We start from the raw sequence: 18,605 nt of genomic DNA, 5'->3' as shown, positions 1-18,605 counted from the left end.
CCAAGTAAATTAGAAGAACGGTAGATAATATGGCAGCTGCAGTTTAATGTTGATAATGCACTTGGGACACCAAAATCCCAAGGCAGAACATAGCATTAGGGTCACTGTCCTGGCCCGTCAATACAGTGTATGTGTATATATATATATATATATATATATATATATATATATACACGTTAGGCATGCATTTTAAACTACATAATATGTACTTATCTCTTTGAAGTAAAGACCAAAATCACAGCTGAACTGGCATTTATTTTTAATTCTTTAATATTTGCCCCTGCTGCCAATATATATTAATATTAGCCCCTGCTGACAATATATATATAAATATTAGACCCTGCTGACAATATATATATATATATATATATAGATATATATATATTATTTATTATTATTTTATTATTATTTTTCTTTATTTATATAGCGCCAACAGTTTACGCAGCGCTTAATACAATACATAAATTCAAGGGATATGACAAGACAAGAATTGACAGACTAAGACAAACCGATACATTTGGTGGAGAGAGCCCTGCTCGCAAGCTTACAATCTAGAGGGAAATGGGGTGACAAACATAAGGCATAGAGAAAGGGTGAGAGGTATTGTGGTGGTTGTATCGATGACAAGGAAGTTCTAGCAGCTAAGATGGTATGCTTCTCTGAAGAAGTGGGTTTTTGGATTTTTCTTGAATGTTGGGAGGGAGGAAGGATGCTGAAGGTTCCTTGGGAGTAGATTCCAGAGATATGGGGCAGCTCGAGTGAAATATTGTAGACGGGAAAAGGAAGAGGTGATGAGTGAGGAGGAGAGCCTTAGCCCATCGGAGGAACGTAGGGATCAAGTAGGAGAGTATTTGCTAATGAGGTCAGAAATGTACGGAGGAGCAGTATTATGGATGACCTTATATGTCAGTACCAGGATCTTAAATTTAATTCTAAAGGTAATTGGGAGCCAGTGGAGGGTTTCACAGAGGAGGGAAGCAGAAGAGGAGCGACGTGGAAGGAAGATGAGCCTAGCAGCGGTATTTAGGATAGACTGTAGAGGAGAGAGTCGGGACAGTGGAGTGCCAACCAGAAGAGTGTTGCAGTAGTCAAGACGGGAAATGATAAGGGAATGAACCAGGGTTTTTGTGGATTCTTGGGTGAGGAATGGGCAGATACGAGAGATGTTTTTTAGATGCAAGCGACAGGATCTGGCGAGGGACTGAATGTGAGGGATGAAGGAGAGGTTTGAGTCAAGGATGACCCCAAGGCATCGGGCCTGGTTAGTAGGAGAGATAGTCGTGTTGTTAATAGTGATAGAGAATTCAGGTAGTGGAGTGGAGATGGATGGAGGGAGGGAAGATAATGAGTTCAGTTTTAGAAAGATTAAGTTTCAGGTAGTGTTGTGACATCCATGAAGAAATAGCAGACAAGCAATTGGTAATACGGGACAGGAGAGATGGAGAGAGATCAGGAGAAGACAGGTAGATTTGGGTATCATCTGCATATAGGTGATACTGGAGGCCAAATGAGTTGATTAGTTTGCCAAGAGAGGAAGTATAAAGAGAGAACAGCAGAGGGCCAAGGACTGAACCTTGGGGGACACCAACCGAAAGTGGAAGGGGTGATGATGTCTTGCCAGAGAAGTTGACAGAGAAGGAACGGTTAGACAGATATGAGGAGATCCAGGAGAGAGCTGTATCTCGAATGCCTATAGAAGCAAGTGAGTCTAGAAGAAGGTGGTGATCAACAGTATCGAAAGCAGCAGAGTATATATATGTATATACTCTGTAAATATATGTATAAATATTATACCCTACTGCCAATACAATTTATATAAAAAAAAAAATTGGACTCTACGCAAGCATTTCCTTGGGCCCCACTCCGCGCTCCCTAGCATGCAATCACTCCCTCCGCTCCGCACCAAAAGAAATATTTTCCACGCTGTCCGCAGATTAGGGAGAGACGGTGAGAGTCAGTGCAGTCTTCCCTTTGTCCCCCCCATTCACTAAACCACACCTCTCTTTTACTTACTCCCTCTAGTTCAGGTATATACTGCCCCCCAGGTTGCCCTGAATCTAAGTTAAATGGCCGTGCGGCCGCCCACTGAAGGGGCCAATTCGACTGTGCCAGGGCCGTCTGTAATGCGGGGCAAAGGCCTGCTCACCCGCGATGGGCCGGCCAGTCTGTCACCGATGCGGCTGTGAGTTTTAAAGTGGCCGGCGTGCCTGCACCGTGTCGCTCAGTGTCTTAGTGAGACTCTTCGCCCCGCTGAGCTGATTTTGTGAGCCTTTGTTACAGCTGAGAGTCAGGATATGACATAATTTTAATGGCACTCAGCGACGGACGGAAGTGAACTATGAATTCTGTGTCGACTCAGCACAGGCCTCCCTAGTTTTAGTGGGCCAGTTGGGGAAATTAATTATATCTCTTTTAACTGTCCTGCTAAACAATGGTGCTACAGGGATCCTGATTGCCCAAGAGAGTGATAGGCTTCCTGTCCTGTGGCAAAGGACTGCCAACCCCTGGACTAGGCCAGAATCCACCACTGACTTTGCTGCCATATAGTAGTATACACTCACTCTAACACCATACACAATATCTCTAAAAATGTATGTACAAAATATAAAAGCTGGACCCTTTTGTTGCTTAGCATGAATGTTCTCCATATAGTTATATAGTTTACTTTTTAATTGTAATTATTAAGCTTAATTTGTTAATACATTATAATAATTGTTTTGTTATGTGAATTTACAAGTAATCACAAGTAATTGATATAAATAACCTTTACTTATTTAACTCCTAGGTGTATGGGGCATGCTTGTTGCTGGTGGCTGCGCTGGGACTGTGGGATGGGCTGCTGCAAACCCAATGGATGTAATTAAATCACGTCTACAGATGGATGGGATCCAAGGTGTTAAATATCGAGGACTATTGGACTGTTTCATAAAGAGTTTTCAACAAGAAGGAGCAGGAGTCCTATTTAAAGGGTTGACAATTAACAGCATCAGAGCATTCCCTGTGAATGCAGTGACTTTTGTAAGTTATGAAATGTTGCTACAGGCCTTCAAATGAATATCCAGCTTTCACTGCACAGTTAAGAAGACATAGCAATCTTAAGGTATATCCAGTGGCGTAACTATAGGGGTCGCAACTGGGAAGGAGACTGCCTCTCTAGGGGCCCAGTTGACCCCACTTGTTCCTGTCTCTTTGTGCTGGATCAAAATTGCTCAGAAAGGGCCCTTCTGATCTGGAACAATTTTGAAACGGCTCAAGGAGACAGGAACACAGCTGGGTTATATTACATTAAGTCATGTGAAACAAAGGCTGCAGGAGAGGTAAAGGGGTGCAGGCAGAAGGGAGGGTTCATGTGACCTTGAATGTCTGTATAAGTATATGAGAGCATGAATGTCTATGTATAAGTGTATGTGAGAATTAATGCCTTATGTGTTAAAATAAATCTGTTTGTGAAAGCATTTGTGAAAGCATTTGTATGTTCCTGTCTCTTTGTGCTGTCTCTTTGTGCTGGATCAAAATTGCTCAGAAAGGGCCCTTCTGATCTGGAACAATTTTGAAACGGCTCAAGGAGACAGGAACACAGCTGGGTTATATTACATTAAGTCATGTGAAACAAAGGCTGCAGGAGAGGTAAAGGGGTGCAGGCGGAAGGGAGGGTTCATGTGATCTTGAATGTCTGTATAAGTATATGAGAGCATGAATGTCTATGTATAAGTGTATGTGAGAATTAATGCCTTATGAGTTAAAATAAATCTGTTTGTGAAAGCATTTGTATGTATGAGCATGAATGTGTAAGTGTTTGTGTGTGACCATGTATGTGTAAGTTGTGTGAGATGGAGTTTATGTTAGCATGAGTGTGTAAGTGTTTTAAGACTGGCACTGATATGCCACTTGGGGGTAAGGTGGCACTCACAAGATTTGAAGGGATAGCAATTGCAGAAAGCGTGTGGTGGTTACACAATGTTGTTGCCAATAGGGAGCCCTGAAAAAATGTATTTTCCATGGGAACTGCATACCACTAGTAATGGCCCTGGGTCGGGTGATTGTGATGGAAAACCTGTACAAATTAGAACTCCTTTAGACCTTTATAGATTCTTGGTACATCTCCCATACAACTACATTTGTTGACTCAGGATAGGGGTTACCTATAGGGTGACCACATATCCCGTATTGACTGGGGCAGTCCCGCAATGGGACTTTTTACCCGGACAACTCATTGTCTTAAATAAGAATTCTGTGAAGGTCAGAAGCCTCTCCCGACAGGCTGAATCCCTCCTTCACACCAAGCTCAGAGTCAGCTGCAGCCAGCATCAGGTATGTGTGTTTGTCTGTTTGCGTGACTGAGTTTCTGTTTTTGTGTTTGTGTGCAAGTGTGTGTAATGGCAATAGAGGGGTTAATTCTCTGAATCTGCACATGTCTGGTAATAGAGGAATCAATTAATATTGGTAATTAATATAAAATGCTATTTTATTGGTATGTGATTTTTTGTGAATCAGATGGGTATATGTGAATCAGTGTGTATGTGAGATTATACATATGATTAGAATTAAACATCAATGTGAGGCAACAGTACTCAGCAGCAGTGAGACTGAGAACCAGGGACCCTAACTCACACACCACCATTCTGTGGTGATGTAACATGATCATTTTTCAGTGTAAACATGTATAGCAAATTGTCAGTACTTCTCCAATAGATGTTTGACACATTGACTTCAGTAAAATGTTAAAATCAGTAACTCACAAATTCTGCGAATGAGTTATTAAAAAAAAAAAAGTTTTGACCCCGACGTGATTTGAACACGCAGCCTTCTGATCTGGAGTCAGACGCGCTACCGTTGCGCCACGAGGTCTTGGTGTTGTAGTCGTTGCTGTTAAAGCTTATCAGGACGTATGTAGCACGGTCATTATTATAAGCACACTTATCGGTAGTAAAAAAAAAGTATAATGTGAGTGGTCCTGCAGCATAGTGGTTATCATGCCCGTTTCACACGGCAGTTTCTCGTTTTTAAATCGTGCACAACCGTTTATTCATGTCTCACTGAAATCACATCTATGGTGTTTTTCCCTACCAAAGATATCTGCTTAGTTTTTGAACACAACTTCAATATCAAACTTCTTTGCTGTGCATCGTTTGTCTGAAAGATTTAATCTAGTTCACAATTAATCTTGTTGTAACAGTAATTGCGCCACCTGCTGTTACGTCTGAGCCAAAACGTAGTGTGTTGGATTAAAAAAAGAGGAAACAAAGAAAACGATACCAAAGAGATCTGCTTAGTTTTTGAACTCACAACTTCAATATCAAACTTCTTTGCTGTGCATCGTTTGTTTGAAAGATTTAATCTAGTTCACAATTAATCTTGTTGTAACAGTAATTGCGCCGCTTGCTGTTACGTCTGAGCCAACACGTACTATGTTGGATTAAAAAAAGAGGAAACAGAGAAAACGATACCAAAGAGATCTGCTTAGTTTTTGAACTCACAACTTCAATATCAAACTTCTTTGCTGTGCATCGTTTGTTTGAAAGATTTAATCTAGTTCACAATTAATCTTGTTGTAACAGTAATTGCGCCGCTTGCTGTTACGTCTGAGCCAACACGTACTATGTTGGATTAAAAAAGGAGGAAACAGAAAACGGGGGTCGAAAAAAATGAGGCCCCAGCGAGATTTGAACTCGCGACCCCTGGTTTACAAGACCAGTGCTCTAACCCCTGAGCTATGGAGCCAGCTAGCTAGGGATAGGCAGGTAAACTTGTTAATTGTGAAAGATGCGCGAATAATGCCTTTTAATTCCAAATAGATTACTGATGGTATACCTAATAATATTAATCACTCAGAATTTGGTGTGAGTTAATTTGCGGTATTGCTTGACACATTTATCTACTGACATACAACAGTGGTTATTTAAGAAGTATTCTACAGTAAAGGTGGCTGAGGTAAGTGTCTTCTTGAAATTCATTGATAGTTCTAAAGTCCTAATATCTGTATTTTTCAGCAACGTCCATGCACGTTAGTTACTTTATCACTGAGTATTAATTCAATCATATGTGTAGTCGTGGCCGAGTGGTTAAGGCGATGGACTTGAAATCCATTGGGGTTTCCCCGCGCAGGTTCGAATCCTGCCGACTACGTCTTCTTTACCTTTTCCCCTCTAAATTCAAATATATCTATCAAATAAATGTATTCCAATTATTATAATGGGTAGCTTATGTAATGGTAATTTTTACAATACAATATTGAATAACGATCGTTGAAAAGAGAAAGAAGAAAAATAATAATAATAGAACAAAAAGGCACTGCTGAGATTCGAACTCAGGATCTCCTGTTTACTAGACAGGCGCTTTAACCAACTAAGCCACAGCGCCTCTGTGCATTGCTCTCTTTTTTTCAAATAGAAGTACGTGCAGATAAAAACATACAGATGTTACAGAAGAATATATTTATTTTTACTAGTCTTACTTGGCATGAGGTGGAATTCTGGTTTCACAGTATACAGGGAATAATTTTAATAAATTTTCAGAAAACTAATCCATTCCATTAAATAAAAAGAAATGCCTTTTAACCCCCTATATGCCACTCTGCCTCCAGAAATGCCTTATACCCCCTAAATGCCACTCTGCCTCGAGAAATGCCTTATACCCCCTATATGCCACTCTGCCTCCAGAAATGCCTTATATCAAAAGCATATCATGGGACAGAATGGCATATGGGGGGGGTATAAGGCATTTCTGGAGGCAGAGTGTGATCGGTGCAGGGGGATTTACTGGTGTGTCCACATCTGTTTCTTAAGAAACGTTTTATGGACGTAGCAGTACGTCTATAGGAGACTGAATGGGTTAAAGAGGTCTCTAGTCATCTCCTAAGTACTGTATTTGCTCAATTATAAGACGATCCTGATTATAAGACGATTATTTGCTCGATTATAAGACAAGGTTTTTTTCAGAGCAAATGCTCTGAAAAATAACCCTTGTTTTATAATCAGGGTCGTCTTATAATCAGACCTCAAATAGAGGTCTGACTATGAGATTAAGATCCCGATCCCCCGCAGAGCTGCAGGGAACCTGGATCCTCCTGTCTGGCACTTACCGGTGCTTCTGACTTCCAACTCCCCAGCATCCATGTGTACTGGATAAAGATGACATCAATGTGAGGCAGATAACACAAGATGGAATCTTACGTGATGGGACTGGGAGTAATCAGTACACTAAAAAGGTAATCATACACGGGATGCCTGAAGCCACAATTTAGCCACTAATACTTTTTAATAAAATATGCAGATTGAAATACCGTATTTGCTCGATTATAAGACAACCCTGATTATAAGACGACCCCCCAAAAGCTGAATATCTGAAACAGCCTGAATATAAGACGACCCTATAGGAAAAAAGTTTTACCAGTAAATGTTAATTCATGTTAACTATTTTTTTAAATAAAAGCTATGATTGAGAAAAATAAAAGGCTTGCCACACCAATATGGCACTGTGGCCCATAATATGCCTTTTGACCCCCTATTTGCCACTCTGCCTCCAGAAATGCCTTATACCCCTATATCCCATTCTGGCATTTAGGGGGTTAAAATGCATATTATGGGGCAGAGTGGCATATAGGGAGGTATAAGGCATTGCAGGAGGCAGAGTGGCATTAAGGGAGTTAGAAGGCACTGTATAGACCACTCTGCCTCCAGAAATGCCTTATACCCCTATATGCCACTCTGGCATTTAGGGGGTTAAAAGGCATATTATGGGGCAGAGTGGCATATAGGGAGGTATAAGGCATTTCAGGAGGCAGAGTGCTCTATTAAATGCCCCCTTAACGCCACTCTGCCTCCTGAAATGCCTTATACCTCCCTATATGCCACTCTGCCTCATAATATGCCTTTTAACCCTTTCCAGAAATGCCCTATGCCCCCATTTAACACACACACACTTACCGGTGCTTCCAATTTCCTGCTGTATTGCCGGGGCAGCGGGTTGACGTCTCCTTCCGCTGCAGCGGCAGTTGGCATCTGGGTTTTTTCTGCATCCGTCGCGGATACCTTCCCCGGCTGTCAGAGATCAGAGTTCCCCGCACCGGCACCGGTGCGGGGAACTCTGATCTCTGACAGTCGGGGAAGGTATCCGCGACGGACGCAGACAACCCCCGCTGCTAGCCACACCTCCTTCCGGCTGCAGCGGACGTCAACCCGCTGCCCCGGCAATACAGCAGGAAGCACCGGTAAGTGTGTGTGTGTGTGGGGGGGGAGACAGGAGGATCTCTATTTGAGGTCTGATTAGAAGACGACCCCGATTAGAAGACGAGGGGTATTTTTCAGAGCATTTGCTCTGAAAAAAACCTTGTCTTATAATCGAGCAAATACGGTAGAGTAAATAACACAAAATCTTTACTTTTCCTCTCACTGATTTCTGGACCAAGAAAGTTTTGTCCTCTGAAGTGACTACAAATTAAGAAGGATGTTTTATATCTGCATAAGTAAATATTAAATAGTTCTATTTATTTCTGCAGTAAGCAAAGTGCAAGGAAACAGATAACCAAATACACACCAGGACAGGCTCTGCCACACCGACACCCAAACACACAGAGACCAGAAGAGGCTCTGCCCCACCAACACCCAAATACACACATCAGGACAGGCTCTGCCACACTGACACCCAAACACACACCAGGACAGGCTCTGCCACACTGACACCCAAACACATACACCAGGACAGGCTCTGTCACACTGACACCCAAACACATACACCAAGACAGGCTCTGCCACATCGACACCCAGACACACACACACCAGGACAGGCTCTGCAAATGTATAAGGCAAATGTATTTTTTACACCGCTTCGTCATGAACTGCGCCTTTTACATTTTTGCCCCCTTGTGTATTGATTCCTCAGCCCGGCCCCCTTTAGTATTGATTAATGTGTCCTCCCCACAACCTTGTGTATTGCCCCCCTTTGTGCATTTATGCCCCACACCCTTGTATATTGATTTATGTGATGCCCCATCCAATCCCCTCCCTTGTGTACTGATGCCTCCCCCACACTTTTTGTATTGGCTGTGATGCCCAACCAACCTCTTGTCTATTGATGCCCCCTGCCACAGAAGCCTCCGTGCCATGGGCTCCTGGAGGGGACTGAGTGCCAGCCTCCTTCCTACAGACTATGGGCCCTGGTAAGGAGTGCCACGTTATCCAAATCATAAGAGACTCTACAGACTGTGGAGCTCGGAAACAGATTTGGGGTTCCTGCATTTTGGGACTGTGACGGTTCCTAGAGTCACCCTACCCCTCAGTTAATGTTATCCTTTTGTGTGTTATTAATAAAAATTTATTTTACTATTTCCTAACCGTTTACACACAGCACACTAAGGTCTGGGAGATAATTTAATCAAGACAATGTGTATTCCTTATCTTAGTGGTGTCTGTGTCCTTTTGTATTGTTAATCCCTTTACTGCCCCTGTTGTCTCTGGGATGCAGATTAAGGGAGCAGTTTGTATCCCAGTATCTTGTTTTATGTTAATGCATGTTTTGCTGGATATGTAATCAGTTCTCCTCTTGTTGTACCTAAAGACTAGTCTTGCCTGGTTATTTGGGTACTGGATAGCGATATCCCTTTACTTTGCTTGGTGATATTGCAGACAGATTGTGGTGGTTTGTCATCCTAGCGGGAGAAGTCGTCTCTTGGCGGAGAGGGACAACCTTACAGCTTTGTGGGTTTTTTTACCCCTGCTGTCCTCCGACGTGACGATACCTTCCCTGTCAGAAGAAACTCTTCTGTGAGCCTGCGGGACGAAGCACTGCTTCCACTGGGTGACACGATGTGTGCACGCCAGCCACATTAACTTGTTAGGTGGCCGGTGGAGGTGGTCTTACAGAAGTTACAGCCATACCACGGCTGCTTTGAAAGCGGCTGCCCAGACGCTTTGAATGATGAACCGGCCGGCCCACCGGGAAATCTCACACGGGTCGCACCTCGAAGTCCAGCACCCCTACTATATTAGTTTGCTTGCATATAGGGGACAAAAGGCATATCATGGGACAGAGGGGCATATAGGGGGTTAAAATGCATTTCTAGAGGCAGAGTGGCATGAAGGGGGTTAAAAGGCATATCATGGGGCACTCTGCCTCCAGAAAAGCCTTAAGCCCCCATATAACACCCCCCTCCCCCGACTTACCACTGCTTCTGGCGTCCTGTGAGGGCAACGTGGGGAGGCGAGCATTCATGAAGTTAAAGGGGCCGGTGTTCACGCACCGCGCCGCCCAATGGTCGTGCCTCAGCTCTTCGTCTCACCTCTTTTAAGACGTGGGACGAATTGCTGAGACACTGCCATTGGGTGGCGCGGTGTGCGCACCGGCCCCCTTAACTTCATTAGGCACCAGGGGCCGAAGAAGGCGGCCCGGCTGCACGCACAATTGAAAGCTTAGCGGCTGTTTTGAGTGTTGGTCCACGGACCGACCGCCCCACCAGGAAATTTACCGGTATCCCGATGGGCCATAATATAATGTGTGTGTGTGAGTATGGATGTGTACGTGTGTGTGCACGTGTGAGCATGGATGTGTGCATGTGAAAATGGATGTGTAATTGTGTAAGTGGGATGAGATAAAGTGTGTGTGTGTTAGGTGAGTTTGTGTAATTTGTATAAGTGTGTTTACATATGTTTTACGTTGGAAGGGGGGCAAGGAGCAAAGAAGGCACATACCGGTTGTGTGGGGGCAATGATGGCATAGACTACCTGTTGAAGTTGGGGGGGGCTGGGAGAATTTTTCACACCAGGGCCCCAACAACATGTGGGGGGTTTGCTTACTTTGTTTTACTCTGGTCAATCCACACATAGGGAAGCCATGAATTTGTGTGTCATTGATGCTCATTTACCTCCTTCTATGCAAGGGGAGGGGGCATTTATGAGCAGTCTGGCTCTTCTAATGAGGAGGCTGTTAACCCCATAATGTCTGTGGTGGCTTTTCTTCTTTACTCCATCTGCCCTGTATAATTTCTGGGTCCGAGCAGAAGGAGGGGTTTGATGTCCCATTCCTCTTCTCATTCCAGGTTTCCCCACCACCTCTCCATGCTGAGACATAAGCAGTTTCTCACCTAGAGGCTCAGTTTCTGGTGGCTGACCATTCGAATCTTCTTCACACAAACAGTGAGTATTCTTTGTTCCTATGGGTCCTTAAGGGGAAGTTAGTGGCCATGGGCATTCTCTTGGTCCTGCCATAGGGGTTTTCTTATTTGGTTTAAAGGCTTTCGTAGATAAGTGGGAGTGCGGGGTGCAACAAGATGCTCCTTTGTAGATCTGGACACTTACTTGCGTTCACTGTGGGCGACAACAAGCCAGGCTTCAAGATCGCCCTTAGCTGGGTTGCCAGCACAGATGCTTGGCAACCCGTGTTGTGGACATGGATTGCGTCGTCCATTATTAGTGATTCACATCACAGACGCAATATCTGTATCTCCCTTTGGATAAACCACTCCCCTAACTGTGGCATATATTACAATATCAATTAGTTCTATTGTTTATACTTCTATTGTTTAAGAAGTGCATTACCTCTACCACCAGGTAGCACTATAGAGTGAGTGATGTGTACATCTATTGTTTATCTAAGACCATAGATAATGGCTACCTACATGAAAAGCCATGTGGGCTATACCAAGAACAATGGAATATCAGGAACTCCAGGAAGAAGGGGGAGGAGCAGAGGAGACTGGAAGGACAGGAAGGAAGCAGCATGGCAGAAGCTAGGGGAGCTGTGAAAGTTTGCCAGAGAAAAAGTATGAAATAGAAAGCTGCTCTTCCATCTTGGGCTAGTTAAGTGCCAAGAAGCTAGGACTAGTTAAGTGCCTAGTATTGTAACTAAGAATTAGAAAACAACTACTGAAAGAATCCTTTAAAGTCTTCTATATGATCCTGGTATCTAGAGCCATTTTGGAAACTGAACACCAAAGGAGTCATTTGATATGCTGATACTCTCTGAAGTTAAGTACATATGATATTACAATGTTATTAGAATATAATTGTTGACTGTCTGTAACTTTGTTATGGTAACCTTTTTCGATATATTGTTTTTACCGCTAGAGGTATTAATAAAGTATATCATTATATATCATAACATCTGTTGGTATTCGTCTTTACATAATTTAACTGTATTCCTGAATCAAATTTATTGTTGTATTGTTAGATGTGTTTTGTCTAAATTGTGTATTTAAATATTAGCATAATTTTGCATAAAACAGGCCACGACCACAACAACCCGGTTCCGGTAGCAGCTTCCCCATTGACCACTATGGAGGATGTACCATCTGTCTGCACCTCCCGAGTGGCTCCTATGACTATGGAGGCATCTTCAGGGGTGCCGGGTATGGGAAAAAATATGGAAGGGATCGTAGAAATCTTCTCCCTCCTGCCCCTGGAGGAGACCCCTCCTCCCGAGAAGGAGAGCTTGGATAAGGAAAAAGCTTGATCCTGAAGAAAGAGTCTGGAAAATTCCATAAATGACATCTTTGCGGAACTATGTAGGGTGTCATATGCATCTTTTGGTGCAGTGGTTCAGTTGCTTAAGGTAGCTGGAGCCGGCTCTCTCATGGCAAAAGTGGACCTGGAATCGACTTTCCGCCTTCTGCTGGTGCGGAATGCCATCACCTCCTGGGATTTCAGTTTAACAGGCAGTTTTACATGGATCTGAGCCTCCCTATTGGATGTTTAAACTCCATGTTTTTATTTTGAAAGTTTTAGCAACCTCCTGGAGTGGGTGGTGTGGATGGAGTCTGAGCTTTGCTCCATCCTGCATTACCTCGATGACTTGACCCTCAATTGGGCCACATAACTAACCGACATGTGCCCGGTTGCTGTCTTTGGTGCAGGAAATTATACAGCATTTTGGTGTTTGGTGCTTAGCTCAGGATAAAACAAAGGGCCCAACCACGTGTCTGAGTTTTCTGGGAATTGAGATTGATTCCATGGCCATGGAGTGTCGCCTTCCGTGGCGTGGAAGCAATTACCGTATTTGCTCGATTATAAGACGAGGTTTTTTTCAGAGCAAATGCTCTGAAAAATACCCCTCGTCTTCTAATCGGAGTCGTCTTCTAATCAGACCTCAAATAGAGGTCTGATTATGAGACTAAGATCCAGATCCCCCGCACCGCTGCAGGGGACCTGGATCCTCCTGTCTCCCCCCCACACACACACTTACCGGTGCTTCCTGCTGTATTGCCGGGGCAGCGGGTTTCCTAAGTTAATATTCAGATTTTGGGGGGTCGTCTTATAATCAGGGTCGTCTTATAATCGAGCAAATACGGTAATAGACTTGAAGGCTGAGGTAACAAGGTTTTGGAGTGCTCAGGCGAATCGCCTGGGGGAGTTGCAGTCACTGTTGGTAAATGTAACTTTGCCTGTTGAATTATGCAGATAAATATGGTTGTTAGTAGGCACTTAGTAGAAGCCACGTCTGGGGCGAAGTGGCCTGGCCATTTCATACGGCCCACTGATTTAGCAGTATAGAGCACCTTTTTGAACTCCTATAATAGGATGTGTCATTGGCAGGCCCTGGAAGTATGCAATTCTCAACTACATCTCTATACAGAAGCTACAGGGTCAGATGGCTTCAGTGCCATATAGGGTTTGAGCTGGTGCGTGGAGAGCTGGTCAGAATCTTGGCACGAGTCTGAACACACTAGGAACCTTGCGTTCCTGGAGCAGTTCCCTATAGTGGTTGTAATGGTCCTCTGGGGTGAATCTATCCGTGATCAGAAGGTGGTGTTCCATTGTGACAACCTGGGGGTTGTGCAGGCCATTAACAATCTGACAATCTCATCACCTCCTGTTGTCTGATTGCTTTTGCTTTATTGCCTTTGCCTAAATTTGTCATGTAGGGCAGGGCACATCCCGGGACGCCACGTCCAATGGAGCTAAGTGGGCTTAGGCTGGACGACTGGATAAAGGATTTGGTTTCCAAGGCGATCTGGGTTATTATGGTAAAGTATGGGATGATTGGGTGTTGCTGTTTAAGGAGTCGTAGGGACCGTTTTGTGATCAGTGTGACCAAACTCATGGGGTACTTCGGTGATACTGCTATAGTACAATATAATACAAAAGAGGCAGGCAGATGAAATAAAAGGGCGATTTAATTCAATAACAAATATCCAAGGCAGTGTTAAAATATAATGTATATTATATAAAACGCTATAAACCAAGACAAGAGAGGGGCATAGTTTAATAATAACAACAAAAATGATAGAGGGAGGCATAAAGGAGGGGAATAATTAAGGAGGACAAAATTGAGTAGTAAAAAAAAGTTTACGAAATAAATGGGGGGGGTAAATTGGGAGGGGTAAAAAAAAGACAAGTTAAAGTCAAGGAGAGTACAAAATAAGGGGGGTAAAGATACATATGGGAGAAATTTAGGAAAATCTCCAATTTAGCTGTTATTGCAACTTTGCTATATTGGCCTCAATTTTGCAATTCTCTTGCATGTCTAATTATATGCTTAGTGAATACATTAAAATGTTTTATGTTTTTAAATTTACTGTCAAAATGTAATAAAAACATTTTTATTGGGAGGGGGCAGGGCTACAATTGTGTGCTATGTATCCCTTACTGTTGAAAAGCAGTATGACTTCGTATCTAAGCATTGAAAAGCAGGCAGTATGCAGGAAGTATTAGTGGACAGGTCTGAGCTGGTCAGGCTCTGAGTACTGGGGTTCCCATGGGGCAAGGTTGACCTGGGCCCCTTTATGTCTTAAAATAGCTTGGGTTATAGATACGTACTAAAACAATACCTTACTCAAACCTCCTTCTAGAAGGTCTAAAATCTTATAGTGCTTTACAACTAGAAAAGCAAATAAATTGCAAGTCTAACTTTTAGTTCCAAGGGTTAAGAATACTCATGTTTGCTTTAATTCAGAAAAGCAGGTTGAACTTGTTATTCAGGTGCTGTGTGCCAGAAACTACTGCTCATATGAAAGATGCAGCTGAGCTGAGAACATACCCCAGGCTGATTATACAATGCCAAATGCAAAGGTACTGTATATTTTACAGCTTTATATAGTTTGATATATCTCTTTACCACTTTCAGAAGTTAATGCATTGTTTCTTCCACTCTATTGACTGTGAACATTTTAGTTCTGTGTGGGCCATTAAATACTTTTCTACACCATTTGTAAGTCTAATTTTATTTTAACGTGCTACGTGGGGCTAAAATGTTTACAACTGAGCTCAGCATGAAGTTAGAGTAGGGGAGCATATTAAAATGTGGCAGAAAACCCCCCCAAAATGTTATGTATTTGCGCAAGACTGACTGCTGTAAAATGTTTAGTAAGGGGTATTAACATTTTCTGTTTTTAAAACTTCACTACTTATATATATTTGTTGAGTAGTTGCTTTAGTAATGGTGTGATGGCGTAGTCTGGTGTTTCACTGTTATGTGAAACATGTATTTTTATAGTCATCTAAATTTTTGTCTTTGCTATTAGTAGTATTTATTATTAATTATTGCACTACAAGTTGAGCCTGCAATAAGGTTGGGAAAATGTATGTCATGGTCAGTCAAAATCTTTTAATACTCAAACCTTACATTTTAACCTTTTAGCGGCTGATGGATTTCGGCTGACCATGGCCATTTTGATCTGAGAGATCATAACACTTGTCAGATTAAACAAAAAAGTTATTATAAGCAAGCTAACATATCACTAGACAGGTCATAAAATAACAAGTGAGTCTATTAATTAGGAAAATCGTGGTCGCATTCCTATGGCCTGTTATCATTTGCAAAACTGGTATATTCACTAATATATTATCAACATGAGTTAATTGCAAGTGCATGTAACTTTAAATTCTGTGAGTTTTCGTTGAGGGCAGAATGTAGTAAACAATCCCTCCCACAATAAAAAATAAATATTTTAATAGAAAAAAAAAAATGAAAACCATGTTAACTGAGGGGAAGGGTGAGTGGATACTAAAATAAGCCTTGTGGGATGTTTGAGCATGTGCCCTGCCCTGGCTCCCATCCCATGCTCCGCACTGGTAGCATTCATTACTAAATTACTACATGCATCTTTCTTCTAGCTATTTTTAAATCTTTCATGGAAAATATAAGTTATCATATGCAATTTTGATAGTTTTATAATTTTGGTCAGAACACTTATTAGTCATGTGACACAAATTTAGGCATGGATAAAGTTGTCATCGAAGTTCATAATCCAGAGGATTCAGGTATAAGCATGTAAATGACTGGTCACTAAATGACCAGAACAGTTTTTGTGCTTTTGCTATGACTTTATTCAACTCTGACTAACCACTAACTCATTTAGTGTACCCACACACAATTTATATTGGGTTTTTTTCAGCACAAGTAGGGCTTTTCTTTTGAAATAATAATTATAAACCATCATTTAGTATGTGATCATCATAAAACATTGTAAATGGAAAATAAACTCCAAAAGGTTTTTGTCCTGTTTTTGGAAACATCACATATGCCTGGCATTTTCATTTATTTTGGCAATAACAGGGTTAAATATGCATTGCTGTTTCTATAAAAGATATTTAAAAATGTGGTATGCTGGGAGTAAAAAAAATGCTAAACAAAAGTATATATTTTTTGAAAGTTAACATCCCAAAGTAGTTTACCAGGGACATTTTAACACTTATTTAACCATGTTAGAGCCAGTCTGTCTTAAACAGTACAGTAAAATTTTCTTTTCATTTTTAACAAAACCATTCTATCCAAACACAGTACTTCAGTAATTTTCCCCCTAGGTACGTGAAATTACAGAAATAACTTGTGATTTGTATTTGATTTGAAACAGGAATACCCCATATGCATGTCTCTTCTGTACTGTGGGCTCAAAATTGGAACATGCGCATTAGAGTTTTAAAACGTGGAATTTTGACAGATCAGTTTGCTGGGTCCAGGTGGCCAGCGGCAGCCTAACACAGGCCCGCAGCCTTTTGCTTTGGCACTCACGCGTTGTGTGGGGAAACTCTTTCCCGCAGCCATCGGGCCGCATAGGCGTCTGCATGGCTCCGGTGAAAATAGGGGTTAGCTGATAGGGGTAACACTAGATTCCTGTTGGTGGAGCCAAGGTTCCAGGCAGACTATAAAACGGGTATTATCCCCTAAAATGCTGCTGCACTGTCTCTCTCATGTGTGGGGACCCAAGCAACAAACAGCCCCCTTCTCTTAGAACACAATCACCGGTTTACTGGCGATTGTATGTTAAGCCTGTAGAATCGCTCAGGGTTGCTGAGCTAGTCTGCCCAGACACCTGGGCAGACAGCAGCAGAAGTGCAACTTTTTGCATGACATACCAGGTATGTCAAAGAACCAATGAGCCCACTTGGGCCCAAGACGTACCTGGTATGCATACCTGGGAAGTTCTCGGCTCCGGTTCCCGCTGACGTCGGTGGGCGGTCCCATGTAAAGGAAAAAATGGGCGGGGAGCTGGGCGTGTCAAGACCCCGCTCCCGCGACACAGAGGATTCAGGTCTTGACCCGGAGAACCGGAGGAGCAGCGCTCACCCGGCAATCTCCGGGTCAAACCCGGAATTGAAGGGGTTAACCAGTCATGGATAGGAGTAGTTCCAGAAGACTGAAAATTGGCAATTGCAGTGCCTCTCCACAAAATTTTAGGGAAAATTAATCCAACTACAGACTAGTAAATCTTAAGTTAGTAATTGGGAAATGAATGTAAACTAAGCTTGTCCATTCGGATTTGTACAAACTATTGTACAAACTTCATCTGTTTGTACAAATCTCCGATAACGAGGAGACAAATGAAAGCAAATGGCAAAATCTCCTAAATTTCGATAACATTCTGTAATGTTTTATTAACTTTTGACCCCAGTACAACCCATTTTGGTGTCATTATGACCCGTTTTTCCACTCTTTGATGAGATAAAGTGTTTAGGAAGGTAGATATAAATGACTGACAGGTGGAAGTAGCCAAAAATAAAAAATGGGAACATGGTCTCATTGATGGCCTTGGCTGTACGTGATGGGTCCAACAACCCAACAATACAGGGTTGATTTGGCGATAATGAAAAAAGCAGTGGCCGAAAAGTTTTTTGATCAACTTTTATGTGTCATTCAATCAATACAAAATTACTTAAACAGTAAAACAAAGTCAGTCCACAAACCATTTAAAACAAGTTTAGCCAAATAAAACTGCACAAGGCTGGAGCACACTGGGTGCAAGATGGTTGACGCACACTGGAAGCAAGGCCAGATTAAGAGCATCATGGGCCTGGTGCTAAGGATTTTGATGGGCATTTTATGGAAATAAATAAAATAGACAGAATCTTAACTCCTCGATGTGTACTGGATAAAGATGATATCAGTGCTCAGCAGATAATACAAGATGGAATCAGTATGTGATGGCATTGGGAGTACATCAGTACACTAAAAAAGTCATCATACACGGGATGCCTGAAGTCACAGTTTAGTGCCACTAATCCTTTTTGATAAAATATGCAGATTGAAAATAGAGTAAATAACACAAAACCTTTACTTTTCCTCTCACTGATTTCTGAAGTTTTGTCCTCTAAAGTGACTACAAATTCAGGGGGGCGTTTTTTTTTCTCTGGATAAGTAAAAATGAAATAGTTTAATTTATTCCTACACTAAGTAAA

General features: G+C 42.2%; 1 protein-coding gene and 4 non-coding genes across 5 annotated transcripts in view; 2 read left to right on the top strand and 3 right to left on the bottom strand.

Moving 5' to 3' along the window:
* LOC149278277 (methylated amino-acid transporter SLC25A45-like) overlaps positions 1-3,054 on the top strand; it is a gene marked incomplete at its 5' end in the record, with an annotated part of 34,223 nt that extends 31,169 nt beyond the window's left edge. Inside the window, one exon of the mRNA XM_089502166.1 lies at positions 2,786-3,054. Within this exon, the coding sequence (XP_089358292.1) occupies positions 2,786-3,054 (269 nt within the window). The remainder of the gene's footprint in view (positions 1-2,785) is intronic.
* Positions 3,055-4,776: 1,722 nt separating this feature from the next.
* Positions 4,777-4,848, bottom strand: TRNAW-CCA (transfer RNA tryptophan (anticodon CCA)). The gene has a single exon. It is a non-coding gene; the product is annotated as a tRNA-Trp (tRNA).
* Positions 4,849-5,648: 800 nt separating this feature from the next.
* Positions 5,649-5,721, bottom strand: TRNAT-UGU (transfer RNA threonine (anticodon UGU)). Its single transcript has one exon. It is a non-coding gene; the product is annotated as a tRNA-Thr (tRNA).
* Positions 5,722-6,044: 323 nt separating this feature from the next.
* Positions 6,045-6,126, top strand: TRNAS-UGA (transfer RNA serine (anticodon UGA)). Its single transcript has one exon. It is a non-coding gene; the product is annotated as a tRNA-Ser (tRNA).
* A 160-nt stretch (positions 6,127-6,286) lies between these two features.
* Positions 6,287-6,360, bottom strand: TRNAT-AGU (transfer RNA threonine (anticodon AGU)). Its single transcript has one exon. It is a non-coding gene; the product is annotated as a tRNA-Thr (tRNA).
* Positions 6,361-18,605: the final 12,245 nt, after the last annotated feature.

Source organism: Sceloporus occidentalis, unplaced genomic scaffold (assembly GCF_023333645.1).
Source record: "Sceloporus occidentalis isolate IW3139 unplaced genomic scaffold, rSceOcc1.0.p SCAF_196, whole genome shotgun sequence".
Taxonomy (NCBI): domain Eukaryota; kingdom Metazoa; phylum Chordata; class Lepidosauria; order Squamata; family Phrynosomatidae; genus Sceloporus; species Sceloporus occidentalis.
The sequence above is the reverse complement of the archived record's forward strand: the minus strand, read 5'-3'. Positions and strand labels throughout refer to the sequence as shown.